Genomic DNA, 14487 nt, shown 5'->3' on the forward strand with positions numbered 1-14487 from the left:
GCAAGGGCAAAATTCCCTCAGTTTCATGGAGAGAGTGCTTGAGATGTGCAGTTTATTTCTGTGAATGTCTCAATTTAATTTACAGCAGCACTCTCTCTTAATTTCTCTCAAGATAGATGGTTAGTGAGGTTTGTGGGCATTAGATTAGTGACTTAGAGTTTGGTGACATCTATTTTAAAACGTGTTTGTAAAGGAATTACGACTCCTTGGAGTCTTAAGTCTGCTTAAACTAAATCTGTGGGTTTTGGTTAACTGAACTGGCTTGACTATTGAAATTGTGTCACTTCTTATTATTGCTTCTGTTGATTTATTTTATTTTGTAAGAGCCGGAGACTTCTGAGATGTTTCGGTGGTGTTTGAGTTAATGTAGGAAGCTTGTTCTGTTGACAGGTGTCATGGTCACAATGCAGTGACTTTTTTTTTCTTCTTTTTAGGGCAGCAGCTCTTCAGAAAGAATGAAGTCCTTAGGATCATCACGTTCAAAAAGGTTGGTTCGGAAAAGAAAAGGAAATAAATTACTTTTAGTCCTATGGAAGTATTGCCAAGTCTTTGTACTATACCAGATGCTTTTGGTGTATACCACTTTAGGTCCACTAAGTTAACAGAGTTCTGGTAAAACAAATGCCTTATAGCACATTTACAATTCCAATAGTCTTTCAAGGTCAAGAAGCTAAGATCATAAAGCTATTTTTTTTATTTATTTATAATGAGATGACAAGATTATCCTGCAGCTTCGGGCTCTTTGGGACAAAGGTGCTTATACAATTACTTTACTCTTGCTCTTTCAACACATGGGATTCTCCCAAAAAAGTAAGCTAGGGCATACAGAAAAAAAGCTTCATGTACCTTATTAAGAGACTGTAGAATCAAAATGTGCTAATAACTTGTCCTGTGCAGCAGCTGTCATTTGCTGCATTTCTGCATAATCCCTTTTTGCTCTTTGTTATAAAAAAAAAAGTAAAAAAAAAAAGTATGGAGTTAACTGTTTGCAGTTTGAAGAAGACAAATTATATGTGACCTAAATAACAGCAGGCTTATTCTAATAGAACTCCTCATTTTTACTCTCAGCTGATGCTCATTCAGGTTATGTCCTTCATGATTTTTTTTATTATTCTACTATGCTGTGTAGATAGGTGAGCTCTTCTAAGTGCACAATTTGAGCATCTTCCTTCTTACTGCTCTTAAGCGGTATATATCTCTTTTCAGTCTCGTATTTATCAAAGTTTGTTTATTGTATCATATTTGCTGGAATTAAATAACACTCTTCATTCTTCCTTTTTGTATTTGGCTTGATTCTGTATTTGCAAATGTGGTTTCATATTTGATTTTAATTTCTCCCTCATCTTCTGAATGCAGTCTCCTGATAAACTTTTTTGTTTATATAATTTCGGCAGTTTTGTTTTTGCTTCCTGTCTATCGTTAAATGTAGCGTCCCTCATGTACTTACCACGCTGTGCCTGATACTGAAAAAAACAGCATCCTGCACTGACCTAAGTAGTCTTTGTTACCTTCAGTAATACCTAGGTATTACTGACAATTATTGAAATTAAACTATTTTTTTTCCGTGCCCTGACATAGTGTATTCCTTCACGTTAAGGTGTTAGTTCTGAGTTACTTTTGTGTGAAATTCTGGAGACTGATCTCTATATTCAACAGTCAGCTTTTTAATTTCTTTCTGCATTTCCTTTATTTCATTGCTAGTGTCTCTTCTGCCAAGCTGCTTTTTGTCATTTGCTCATATCTGTGTGTTCTCTTCGGGCTGCCTCTTAAACTTAGAACCATGTATAACATTTCTGAGTAGACATCCACTTGGGTTTCATTCTGGCTTTTTTTTTTTTTTTTTTTTAATTTATAAAAATGTGACTTCCTGTATACCTTTTTAAAAGCATGTGAAACCTTGATATGACCACAAAACCATACAGCAAATAATGTGAAACAAAAATCCTTTATTAGTGTATCTTTTTATTTTGCATAGGAGGGAAGAGTTCCTTGTCCTAATAAGAAAATTACTGTAAAGCTTACTTACTGTAATAACTCAGAGCATCCCCCCTTGTGCTTTAAATGAATTAAAATAGAGGTTTCCCCAATTAGGTTTACCTGTATCACAGGATGTACTGTTTGTCACAGCATGGGTTTTTTTTCTGTCTGTGCAGGAAACCTACAATTGTGACAAAATACGTTGGATCAGATGATGAACAAATCTTAGATGAGACTGTAAATGAAGATAATTCAAATGAAAACTCAGAAAATGATGTTGATATGAAAAGCTTGCCTAAAGGTAGTTCATGTCTTTCTTTGTATCTGAATTCAGCAAATTAGCGAAGATTATGATGCAGTGTAAATATTTAATTAGAACGCACAAGTATTAGTAAAATACCTCTTCTAGGTCCTGTTGGCTTTTATGTATAAACATTCACATTCACATACACGTGCACACCTCCCTGCCCGACCCCTGCACAAACACTTAGAAGACGAAGTCCTGTTTCCAAGCACCTTTAATTTTGAACCCAGCATCCTGTAATATGTGGATATGCCAGGATGTGCTGATGGCTTAACTTCAGATGTCTATGGCCATGTGTACGAAACCACCATATAGCAGAGAAAATATTTCTGTTCTTGGGTAGAAGTCTCAAACTCTGTCACTTGCAAGTCTTACTTATTTTACTGTTCTGTCTTTGGAGGAGAAATAGATCAAAAGAAGTAAAAGTGAATGTGGGGGGAAAAATTTAATTATTAAATCTATTTTTAAGCAACCTTTTAAATAGTTGTTACTATAAGCTTTACATCCTGTTCTTCTTAACTATAGTGTGATTTTGATTAATCTCCATTTCTTACCTCTGAAAGCTACAGGAAACATTGGAGGGACTGCTACTGTTTTACTCCATGAGTAGCAGTCATTAAAACAGTCACTTGAAAATTACTTTTTTTCAGAATGTTGAATTATTTCCAGTGTCCTCACACCAAAAGTATTAAAACTGAGCTCTAAGTAGGAAAGATGTTTTTTAATTCACATAATTTTGATTATTACTGGTCTTTGTTTAAATAAAAAGTGATTTTCTAAATTTTACTAGGATTAAAAAAGGTTTTATTCCATTGTTCTTTTATTTATTTCATGCTGAAATAAATTAAGATGAGGGAAACCGGATAGAAGGGGGAAGAGAGAGAGAAGAGTAGTTACTTTTAGGCTTCTACTAGATTTAAGTGACCCAACCCAAGCTCTTCAGTTGCAGCATTGCACTGCAAATTCCTGTACTGATAAATTCCCAGCAGTTTGATAATCCACTTCTGCACATATCCCACCAGGACAGAGAGCATACAACTTGCTCCTAATAGCCTTTGGCTTTTGTCCTACAGTTACAAAATGGACACAGTTTGCAGTGTGTGGTGTTTAATTTTTTTGTGCTGTGAACACCTGTGCATTTGAAACTGTCAACAAATTGCACTTTTTTTTAAAGATACTATGTTGGCATTTATTTAAACAAGACTCTTGCACTTCATTTGGATGTGTAATGGTTTCCAATTTCTAAATGGAATTATTCTAGGTACAGTGGTTGTACAGCCTGAGCCAGTGCTGAATGAAGACAAAGATGATTTTAAAGGGCCTGAATTTAGAAGCAGAAATACCGTTAAAATGAAACCCGAAGCTCCCAAAAAGCGTGGAGGTAAATACAATTTAAAACATTTATTAAAACGGGTTTAAATTGCTGCTTATGACCACATTTGGTACATCTAAAAATTGTTCATATTTCTAATAAATTATCCTAAAAATACCTCCACTCTTCTGGCTTTTTGTTCATTAAGGATTCTAGCTGGCTGAAATTAGCCTCCATTGCTGCCCCTGCAATGCAGCAGTGAAAGCTAAGATTAGTTCTCATTACACTTCTTATTTTCAGTAGCTATAGGATGCATCATTAGGTACTCCATATGGACCCTTCTTGCTTTGTATTGAGAACAGTTGCTTGCTTGCAAGCAGGTGTTAATGGTTCCTTTTTTAAGGAATTATATTGGAACAGCATTGGTAAGGGGATGGTCACTGACTCACCAAGAAAATGATTGTGTTTGAGCAGGGGCACGTATAGACATAGCTACCAATCAGTGAGCTAACAAGAAAGCTGAAGCCTCTGAGAGAATTCAAAGGCTTTCTCTTGTCTATTTTTTAAACTTGGGGGAGATTCCCCATTGGTGTGCCCTTCTAAAGATTATTTTGGAGAAGCTGCTTTGCTAGCGTGGTTTTTCATAACCTCTACTAAAACTCAGGAGAAGTTAGGTAGCTTCTAAGGATAACAAATTCCTCTCTCTCATATTTTTCCAAAACTTAAGGGGATGAGGAGGGAGTTACGTACAAACTAGCCAATAAGAAATCAGGTATTTTCTTTAATACTCCTAGCAGTACCTTAGTTCACACACCAGCAGCAGTACCCAGGACCCTAACTTTTCCCATTGTGTCATTTGAGATACTCTCTTTTAAAGTCATTGTAATTTTATAAGTGTTATTTCTATCATATGTGGTTGATGAGAAGTAAAACACAACTGCGAGGAAATTTGCTTGTGCATACACAAGCATGTGTTTGATCACATTTTGAGCACTAATGCTTTCTCTAAGTTATTTGTCTTTGAAAGTTCGGTGGTATTAATGGAAGACATCCTACTTAGCATGTAGGGAAATACTTTTTACGTTTGTGTTTATAACAGTTTACAAGAGGTCCAACTGAAATCTTCAGGGCTATAATATCAGAAAGCTAGGACTTCTGCTTGAGCTTTGTGGACTGTGTGCGCATCCTCAGGACAGTTCATAACTTGCCCTTCCAGCTTTAGTTTTCTGACCCTAGAGAATTTGAGGGCCCTCATTTCTGTATGTGGACTGGTTACTTATGTGTTGGTGCCTTGCAGAAGACAATTATTTTGGAAGGAATAGTAAGAATTACAGACCATGCCTTTACCCAGGGCAAACTCAGCTGTATTTGTGTCGCTGCTGGTAATCTTTGTCTGATTTATTTTTAAAGCTCTCCCATATATGTGTTAAGCTCCTGTTGACTTTGAATGAAATGGAATAGGTAGTGCCTTCTCCTTAGTTGTCCCCATTTCCAGAACAGGAAGAGTAACCAGGAGAGAGTTGTGGCTACAGCCTACCTCAAGAACAGCTGGATTAGGAATGTGTCTAAACAGTTGTGCAGAAAAGATAGTGTTGATCCATTTATTCTGCACCTGCTGCATGCAGCAGGCCTAGTTAAAGGACGTGGCCCTCTGCCTCTCTCTTGCTGCCACAGTGAAGTGCCTGGCCTGTGCACATGCAAGATCAATCATTTATGGATTTAAGCAGGCAAGCATGTAGTCCCAGCTGCTTGACATCCTGAATTCTATGCACAGCATGAGTAAGTAAACAAGAACAAAAAAAATTAAAAAGAAAAAAAGCCAGTGCATCTTGTTTTTTTTTGCAGACTGCATCTACACATTTTCATTAGGAGTTACGTGTCCTTTTTATGTTAGAAATGTCAGTAGTAACGGAACTCTCTTGCCTTTGTAGCATCCAAATGGTCTTACCCAGCACTCTTTAAAGGCATTGTGTCAGTCCTTATTTGCAACTTCTGTGTCTGCAGCACGGTTATGGTTGTGTTTTTACTAACAAACTCGTTAGGAATTCCTAACAAACTAGTTAGGAATGTTTTTTTTTTAAGTAGTTTCTTAGTATTAATGAATAAATAGTTACTTCATTTCTTCGGACCTCTATCATTTGTAGTAGTAATATGGTTTACAAAGGTTTGCCTCAAAAATATCTTTTTTTTTTTTTTTCTAGTGCTAACTTGCAGATTTTAGGAAGAAGGCAGTATTTTATCCCCTCAAATTTGTAGAGAAGGTGGAAGTGGCTTGGGACTTGATAGCAAATAGTTTGTTCTCCCTCCATTTCTTACACCCAGTAAGGACAGTGCAGCATTTGGAACAGGCACTTGAGCTTTTGAGGTCATATGGGATGTTTTGAAAATCTACAAGCTCTGCAGTACATGTGTGATTGCATGCATTGAAGTTAAAATCAACACATTTTGCATTCATAATTTCAGACCTGGTATTTTCACTGAATTGTAAGGATGTATTAGCTGTTCTCACTGAACTGTAGTCTATTTGAGATTGTGCTTCAGGAGCTAATAGCTAGTAGCTTGTATTGTGTATATGTCCACTCAGTTCCTTAACATTGTTCTGTTGGTGCTTGGTTCTTATTCTGTGTAGTAGTTATTTTTTTATTGATAGTCTGTACTCAGACTAGAACCATGAAGTTAAATATTTGAGGCAATTTCCTTGTACTACTTACTGAACATGACAGCAAATGGCAAGTCACAGTTAAGCCTGTATCAAACCTCTGTCTACTTGATCCCAAATTAAGTTTTTGACAGCATATTAATTTAATGTATAAGCATGCTCAAATGATTTTCCTCCTTGGAAGCATCATTGCTGCTGAAAAGAAAAGAGTCTCATATCTTACAGTATTAATTAGTTGGTTTAATAGCCTGGCAGAGAGCAAGCCTTCCAACCCTAAGTTCACTGCCTTTAGAAGTGAGCTGAGGGATTAACATAGAGATGGTTTCTTGACCAAATGTATACGTGGCACCAGAGTGGTACAGAACTAAGAGAACAGTCAGCAAGATGTTGAGAACGTACGTGTTACAGCAAAAGCGTACTTTAAAAACAAGAAATCAAGAAGGGAACAAAACTGAAAGAGGATTTTTCAGACATTATTTAAAAGCATTACATATACCTTCTGTAATGGTTTCCAGTCTTTTTCACTGAGAAACTAAAGCTGTGTGTGAAAGAACCATCGTAATACAAACCGTGTTCATAAAATTCCATTTAAAGAATAAAAGAGGAAGGTTATACAGGATATCAGGGCTTTGAAAGATTTTTAGTCATGACTTGCATATTTAGGTGTGATCTCAGGAGATGACCAGTTAATTCAAATTGGGTCTCCCAAAGGAAAAGATGTATTTTGATCCCAAGTGGAGTATAATAATTAGAGGAAAATTCTTCCAATCTTTAACTGGTGAGCAGTGCAGAAACATCTCTCTGACACTGGGTGGTAAAGAACGTAACAGGCCAACATACTGTAAGAAAATGAAATAGATATACAGATTTCTTTTAAAAAATTAATAAAAAGAATTAATGTGTGGTTTATAATCCTCTCTATAGAGGAAGGACTACATGGAATTGTAAGCTGTACAGCTTGTGGGCAACAGGTGAACCATTTTCAAAAGGATTCAATCTATAGACATCCTACACTGAAAGTTCTTATTTGTAAGGTATGTGGTAAACAGTTCTACAGTTTGTACTGTTTGTTTTTGTTTGAAATGTCATATAAGTTGATTTGGGTGGGATTTTTGTGGGAGTAGTTCTTGGTTTTTAGCATAAAAACCTTTCAGTCATCAGCTGTTATAATTAAGGAAACTAAAGCAGAAAGCAACAAAAAATATTTTTGTATACCTCAGTTAAACTCATTGTGATTTCTTTGTAAGTTATTTTTACAGTTTTAAGACTAGAGTATTAGTGATGTTAAATAGTCTGTCTGAAATTTCTGCTACGTGTATTATAAGAACAGATTGGATTCTGGATCTCCTGGTAAAGCACACTGTATGTAAAACACCATCAGAGCAACAAGTAGAAAGCTAGCTTCAAAGCCGTCTCAGTTTCACTGACATACAGACTCAGGACTGTCATAATTTATGGCAACCTCTGTAACAATTATCTAGTCTCTAGCCCTAAGATAACATCTGGGTCTTCAGCTACATAGCTGATGGTGGCTTCAGTTGGGTTGTAAGTTGCCAGCAATGCAAGAGATGAGGAGCAGGGGAGGAAGGAACTGGCTTTGCCTCCTGTTGCAGAGACCTACCTTTGGATTTTCAAGGAGACAGAGATCTCTCTGTTACATATCTCTGTATCTGTAGAGATTCTGTATTTATAAAGATAACTCTGAAGATACAGAGATACAGATTTGTGCATATTTAGCGTTCCCCTTCTCTCCTGCTTCTCCCCCAGATCCCAAATTATGTTAGGCATTTGGCTGACTTACTGTCTCAGACGTGTCCATATAGTCTAATATTCTGGCTCATTTCTTCTACTTATTCTGGCTTGTTTCTTTTATAAAGCGTGCTTCAGGCAAATTAGCTTTCAGGATGACTGTTTTCAATCTCCATTAGAGTCCTAACTCTTTCCAAGACTTGAGAATCATTGATATGTAACTGTACATGTTCGTGTGATACGTGCAAGTATCCAGTTCAGTTTTGAAACTTGTTTAGGTTGTTGGGTTCCCTAACAGCTCCTGACTGCGTTCTGCTAAGTAATGATGTCATTTGTTGTTTCCCACAAATTTTCTGTATCTTTTCTTAATTGAACATGGCCATACGTTAATGTGTGAGAGAGGAATGGAAGTCCCTGACCTGCATATTCTGTCTTCCATGTATTCTTTCCTCCTGCTTAGGTAAAAAGCCCTAGACTTTCCAGTTTTATTTCAGAGAATGTTTTCCTTTGACTTTAAGTATACTGCTGAGAGTCTAAACATCAGCTTATATTGTTGGCTTTTCTTGGTGTTCGGGTGGTGTATAACTCTGTATTCCAGATCACTTCAGGTGGAAGTCTCTTCTGGATTCTGAATTCACTGGGTGTAAGGGCAGAATTTAGCTGATAGCTTGTATTAATCCCAGAAGTATAAGTAGACCTTCAAGTTTAGGAGAACTTCCTTTAGCAATGATTGGAAAATGATTTGAAAATTTGGTTTAAAAACTTCAGCACCTGAAGCCACTGCTATTGCTAGCTGAGTTGCGTGTATTATTTTCCTCTTGTTACCAGTTTTTTAATTAAAATGCTGTCTGCACCTGGAAATTGAAGCCTTCGATGTTAACATCGGGATGAATACTGAAGACCTTTTTATTTAAAATCGTACGGGATTGATGAATAAATAACATAGAGCTGAAAACTAATTTATGTAGGATTAAGTGTATCAGGGAGACATGGTTTTCTTTACTGTGTTGTTGATGTCCCTAGAATGTAGGCAGAAAATCTTTCCTAAATTTGAAGACAAACATTCAGTTCATGTTCTAGAATATGCAAATATGCAGTCATCAAACAAAAGCCTGTTACATAACTTTCAAATAAACTTGGAGCTATCTAAATAAGTGATGATTTAGGACCTGTTGTACCTATGATTCTTTTTTCTTTTTAGATTAATAATAAACATTAAGGGGTAGAATGCTGAATACCTTTCAGTTGGTGCTTTTAATGGTCTGCTCCTAGTGCATGTTGAAATCATATGGCTTACTGGAGTGCATTTGAGATTGAATGAAAAATTCCTTGTTCTGTCTTTCGTTGTAGACTTGCTACAAGTATTACATGAGTGATGACATAAGCCGTGATTCAGATGGAATGGATGAACAGTGTAGGTAGGTATATAGAACCTGAATAAACACCCCCAGTTCGTGTTTTCTTTCTCTTGCATTAATGAAATTATTGAATAAAGACTAGTACAAAAGAGCTTTAATTAACAGTTGTTTCTTACCAAGAGGGTTTTTGTAAATATTTCACTGTTTCTTTTAATAATGAACAAGAAAACATTTTATAAAGAAATATAGTATTAAACACTTGCAAGACAACACATTTTTAACTAAATAGCATCTAACATACAAATACGTCAGTTCAAAGCTGGGGATAAAATATGACATTTGAAGCCTTGTGAGACACAGTAACTTTATTTTTCCAGATGCATCTCCCACTTTTGATATAAAGTATTTTTATTGTCTACCTGCCAAACATTTAAATGAGTAATCCAGTGAAAATTGCGCAGTTTGTGCTGCTCGGTAGCTTTCATATCAGTCACTTCTCAGGTCTTGGTTGAAGACCATGCAATCTATATGTAGGTGATTTTTTTTGCTGTGTATGTGCACTAGTAATATACCAGCTAAGCCTAGAAAAAGATTTAAGCTGATTATTTTGCTCTAAAACAGAAGAGAAAGACTTTCTTAATTCTCATAAGAAACATGGAAAATGAAATTTAATTAGTTTTGGTTTTGCGATTAAGATGGGTGCTGAAAGTGTTTGGATATTTCTGGCCCTTTCAGCTTTTTGAACTGTTGGTTGAACACCTCAATATTCTGACTTTCTAATTCAGTTAAATGCCTTTCAGTCATGCTTTTCTTAATGTTTATCACCTGAATTTTTAAAGTGTAGATTCATTATCAAATAGTGAAAAATATGCAAACTTCTCAAATATGTGGCCTTGATTATGTGGAGATAAGACTTTCATATTTCTAATGTCTTGTTTCAGGTGGTGTGCTGAAGGTGGAAACTTGATTTGCTGTGACTTTTGCCATAACGCCTTCTGTAAAAAGTGCATTTTGCGCAACCTGGGTCGAAAGGAGCTATCAACCATACTGGATGAAAATAATCAGTGGCACTGCTATATTTGCCATCCAGAGCCTCTATTGGACTTGGTCACTGCTTGTGACAGTGTCTTTGAAAACTTGGAACAGTTACTGCAGCAAAACAAAAAAAAGATCAAGGTGGAAAGTGAAAAAAGTAAAATATACGACCACACAGTCAAATTTTCTCCAAAGAGAAATAATTCAAATTGCAATGGTGAAGAAAAAAAACTAGATGATTCATATTCAGGTTCACTGACTTACTCTTATAAAGCACTAATGGTGCCAAAAGACATGCTTAAAAAAACAAAAAAACTGGTTGAGACTACAGCAAATATGAATTCTAGCTTTGTAAGCTTTTTGAAAAAGGCTGCAGAAAATTTAGAAATAAGCCCAGCCGTGCAGCTTCGTCAGCTAAAAGCTTTTAAATCTGTGCTGGGTGACATCAAAAAATGTCACCTGGCACTAGAAGAAGGTCTGAACCTGGAGATTCAAGCATTGGATATTAAAATCAAAGAGAAAAATACCAAAGAGAAAAAAACTGATGTTAGATCAGAAAAAAATGAGGTGAAGAAAGATGAAGGAAAGGAACATGCAGCATTAGAAGAGGATGACACTGTAAAGAAGAAGGAAAAAGTTGCATCAGAACAGCCTGACAATGAGCCAATGGATCAAAGTGTTCCAACAATGGAACAAACAGATAACAAACGTGCAACTGGTGAAGAGAAAAAGTCTGGCAGAAATGAAGAACCTCAGTATGAACCTAATAGTACAGAGGCTTTAGACATGGATATAGTGTCTGTTCCCTCATCCGTTCCTGAAGATATTTTTGAGACTCTAGAATCTGCCATGGAAATTCAGACTACAGCGGATGAGCAAGGCAGTGGAAATGCAGGAACAGATCACGAGACTCTAAACTCAAATATGAAATCGAACGCTCCTTTGAAAGATACCAAAAGTGGATCTAAGTTAAAAGCTTCGGCTAAGGGATCAAAGGAACTGATTGTAAAACTGACTCCTGTTTCCCTTTCGGAGTCTTCAGTTAAAGATGAAAACAGCAGTCTCGAGAAGGGAAGTAAGAATGTTGATGCAGTACCTGCAAAAGAAAACTGTGACTCTGTAAAACAAAATCATAATGCTGGCAGTGAACGTTCCACAGAGAATGAAACCGTTTCACTTGCAGAGGAATCTGATCTCAGGAGATCACCCCGTGTGAAGACCACGCCTCTGAGGCGCCAAACAGACATGAATCCTTTAACGTCAAATTCGGAAGAAGATAGCAATGACACGTGTAATGAAAAACGTAAGAGAAAATCATCAAAACAACCGAGGAGGAAAAAAGATAAAAGAAACTCTTCTGACAGTACTGTTGATGGTCCTAAGCCTAATAAGCTTTCTAAATCAAAAAAGCCAAATATACTAGATAATAGCTCAGATTCTGATGAGATGCCAGCTGTTCTTAAAGAAGTAGCTATGATGAGTCGCAGTTCTTCGGATATTGATAGCAATAGCGAAGCACTAGCAAATGATCAGAAGCCTTCCAATGTTCTGAAGAAAGAACCAGTAAAGGATGAAAATGGAAAGCGAAAAAGAAAAAGTTCCAGTTCTGGTTCAGATTTAGATGCTAAAAGGGGCAAATCTGCCAAAAATTCTGCTGCTGCAAAAAAGAAACGACAGAACTATTCAGATTCTTCAAACTATGATTCTGAGTTAGAAAAAGAGATAAAAAGCTTGAGTAAAATTGAGTCTGCAAAAAAAGCTAAGAAAAAATACTCCAGAAAAGACGACAGTTATGATTCCTCTGAGGAAGAGCAGAGGAAGAAAGTTAGCAAAAGAAAGACAAATCTGAAGAAACAGAGAGGTAAATCTGAAGATGCTGCTGCTGAAAAGTCATCCCCAGAGAAGGAGATAAATCATTCTTCTGAAGATAAAAAAATTAGTGTTGGGTCAGATGCTAAGGAAGAGGTAAACACAGACTTGGAAGAAAAAGCTGTAAAGGGAAAGCAAGATGAGTCTTCTGATGTGGAGAAGTCTTTACTTGAGAAAGAGGAGAGCTCTCCTAAAGGTGTAAAGCCAAGTGAAGTTAAGAAAAATAAGGATTTGAAGAAAAAAAAGGCACAGGAAGATTCCTCTTCAGAGAGTGCTGAGAAACATGCAAAGAAAGAACAGAATTTGGATTCTCCAAAAGAGAAATTCAAGAACAAAAAAAGATTAGAAAGAAAAGAGAAGAAATCTGAAAATTTGAAGAAGAAAAGTTTCAAGAAAGAACATGATGATTCCTCTTCTGATGTTGAAAAGTCGTCCCCAGAGAAAGGCAGTTGCAATTCTTCTGAAAATGACAAAACTAAAAATGAAACAATGGCTAAAGAAAAGAAAAGGAGGAATTTAAGAGAGAGGGGATCGAAAAGAGAACAGATTGATTTGTCTTCCGATGCTGAGAAATCTCCTCTGAAAGAGGAGAGTTCTTCTGAAGATGCTGTGCGGAATAAAAAACAAAGTGAAACTAAAGAAAAGAAAAAAATAAGTCACAAAAAGAAAATCACCAAGAAAGAACAGAATGACTCATCCTCTTCTGATGAGGAATCTTATGAAGGCAATAAGAAAAAGGTTAAAAGAGGGTCAGTGAAAGAAAGTAAAAAGAATAACTTAAAAGAGAAAAAGAAAGTGTCAAAAAAGGTTGTTGTCACTTCTTCATCCTCATCTGATAAGGAAGAAAATGATGAGCAGAATTCCACAGGTGATGGAAGCAGTGATGAGCAGAAAATTATGCCAGTGACTGAAAATTTAATGCTGTCTGCTGGCACAGGATTTTGTCAGTCATCAGGTGTGCAAAGATTTTCATTTACGCCTATTATTAGCATATGAATGGAGGAAATTGTAAGAGTTGGGTAATGTTTTACTCATCTAGCAGTGAAAATATTCATAAGCAAGCAAACATTGAAAAGTTTGTAGCCAGTTAGGTTTTCTGATGCTGATTTTAGAAGCACCATTACAATTTATTGTGTTGTTTGTTGCTTCTGGAGTAAAGGACGTCAGGGGAAATCTTTAGGAAGTGGAGAGACTTGAGAAGCTGTAATCATAGTCTAATCCCAGCAGGTATTTCCTTGCCGCATGGCTTTCAAAAGCCTGTCTGTTCTCTGTGGTTGCCTCAGTACAGTTCAGCAGAAGCTAGTTTTAAGCAAGTAGGTATGTGTTGAACTGCAGTGACACTTGGTTATGCAGTGGAGATGACTCAAACTTGCGGTAATAGAGTGTACGTCTTAAAATCACGTCGATTGTTCCTGATGAGACCCATGGGGCATTAGAGCACCTGTTCACAGAAGTGTCACCAATTAATGTTTTCATAGCAGATTGAATAGTAAGAATTGTTTTTGTCGTGCCAAGATAAACTGCTTCTTCACCGATGTCTAATGTCTTTCGGAAATTAATAGAAATACAGAACTGCTGGGTTTGAGTGCTTGGCTTTACGGAACATCAGAAGGAAGGGAGTTTTCACGTTGCTGGACACCACAGGTGTTTTTAGGAAATTAATTTGCAACCAAAAAAAAAAAGAAATCTTTTTGTTGATTACAGTGACAGGGAAGATGTTTTCCACTTGCTTCTGATGATGTTTCATAGAACTTTCTGTGCGTGACTTTACTGTAACTGTTGGCTCAGATACTTCCAGGCATTGGTGAAACTGCAACTAAACAACCAATAAAACTGCAATATATTTGTGCAGATAGCAGAAGGGACATTGTAGAGTTTTGGCTTTCCCGGAAAACCTCTGTAGACAGACACTTCTAAGTGTTACTGCTGAGTGCAAAGGGAGTTTATTTTTGTGAGGATATTTTCTAGGGAGAGACAAATTAAAATTTCATCCATAAGACATCATGTTCTTTTTTTCCTACCAACTTGATGCCCACCCATTTCTTCATGGGGTTATGTTGCAATTTAGTTTCTGGGAAGCTGTTAATTTTTAAAGATGCAACGGTTGCATTTCATATGCTTCCTTGGATTTATGATCCTGCAAGAAAGCAAAGCTTGATTAATGGTATTTTGTGTCATTGTAGAATAATAGATGGAAAATAACTTTCTTAATCTGCGTAATACT

The 14487-nt window shown here is 36.5% G+C and overlaps 1 protein-coding gene across 4 annotated transcripts in view; it reads left to right on the forward strand.

Moving 5' to 3' along the window:
* The window catches only part of ATRX (ATRX chromatin remodeler), an 85091-nt gene that overhangs the window by 14374 nt on the left and 56230 nt on the right, over nucleotides 1–14487 (forward strand). For 3 of the 4 annotated variants that reach the window (XM_032196114.1, XM_032196115.1, XM_032196116.1), the window contains exons 4-9: nucleotides 435–487; nucleotides 2154–2278; nucleotides 3543–3662; nucleotides 7177–7286; nucleotides 9352–9419; nucleotides 10301–13218. In XM_032196114.1, coding sequence (XP_032052005.1) covers nucleotides 435–487; nucleotides 2154–2278; nucleotides 3543–3662; nucleotides 7177–7286; nucleotides 9352–9419; nucleotides 10301–13218 — 3394 coding nt within the window. The remainder of the gene's footprint in view (nucleotides 1–434; nucleotides 488–2153; nucleotides 2279–3542; nucleotides 3663–7176; nucleotides 7287–9351; nucleotides 9420–10300; nucleotides 13219–14487) is intronic. The other variant, XM_032196117.1, reaches the window with a different exon arrangement.

The sequence above is a fragment of the Aythya fuligula genome, chromosome 13 (genome assembly GCF_009819795.1).
Source record: "Aythya fuligula isolate bAytFul2 chromosome 13, bAytFul2.pri, whole genome shotgun sequence".
In the NCBI taxonomy this organism is placed as follows: Eukaryota; Metazoa; Chordata; class Aves; order Anseriformes; family Anatidae; genus Aythya; species Aythya fuligula.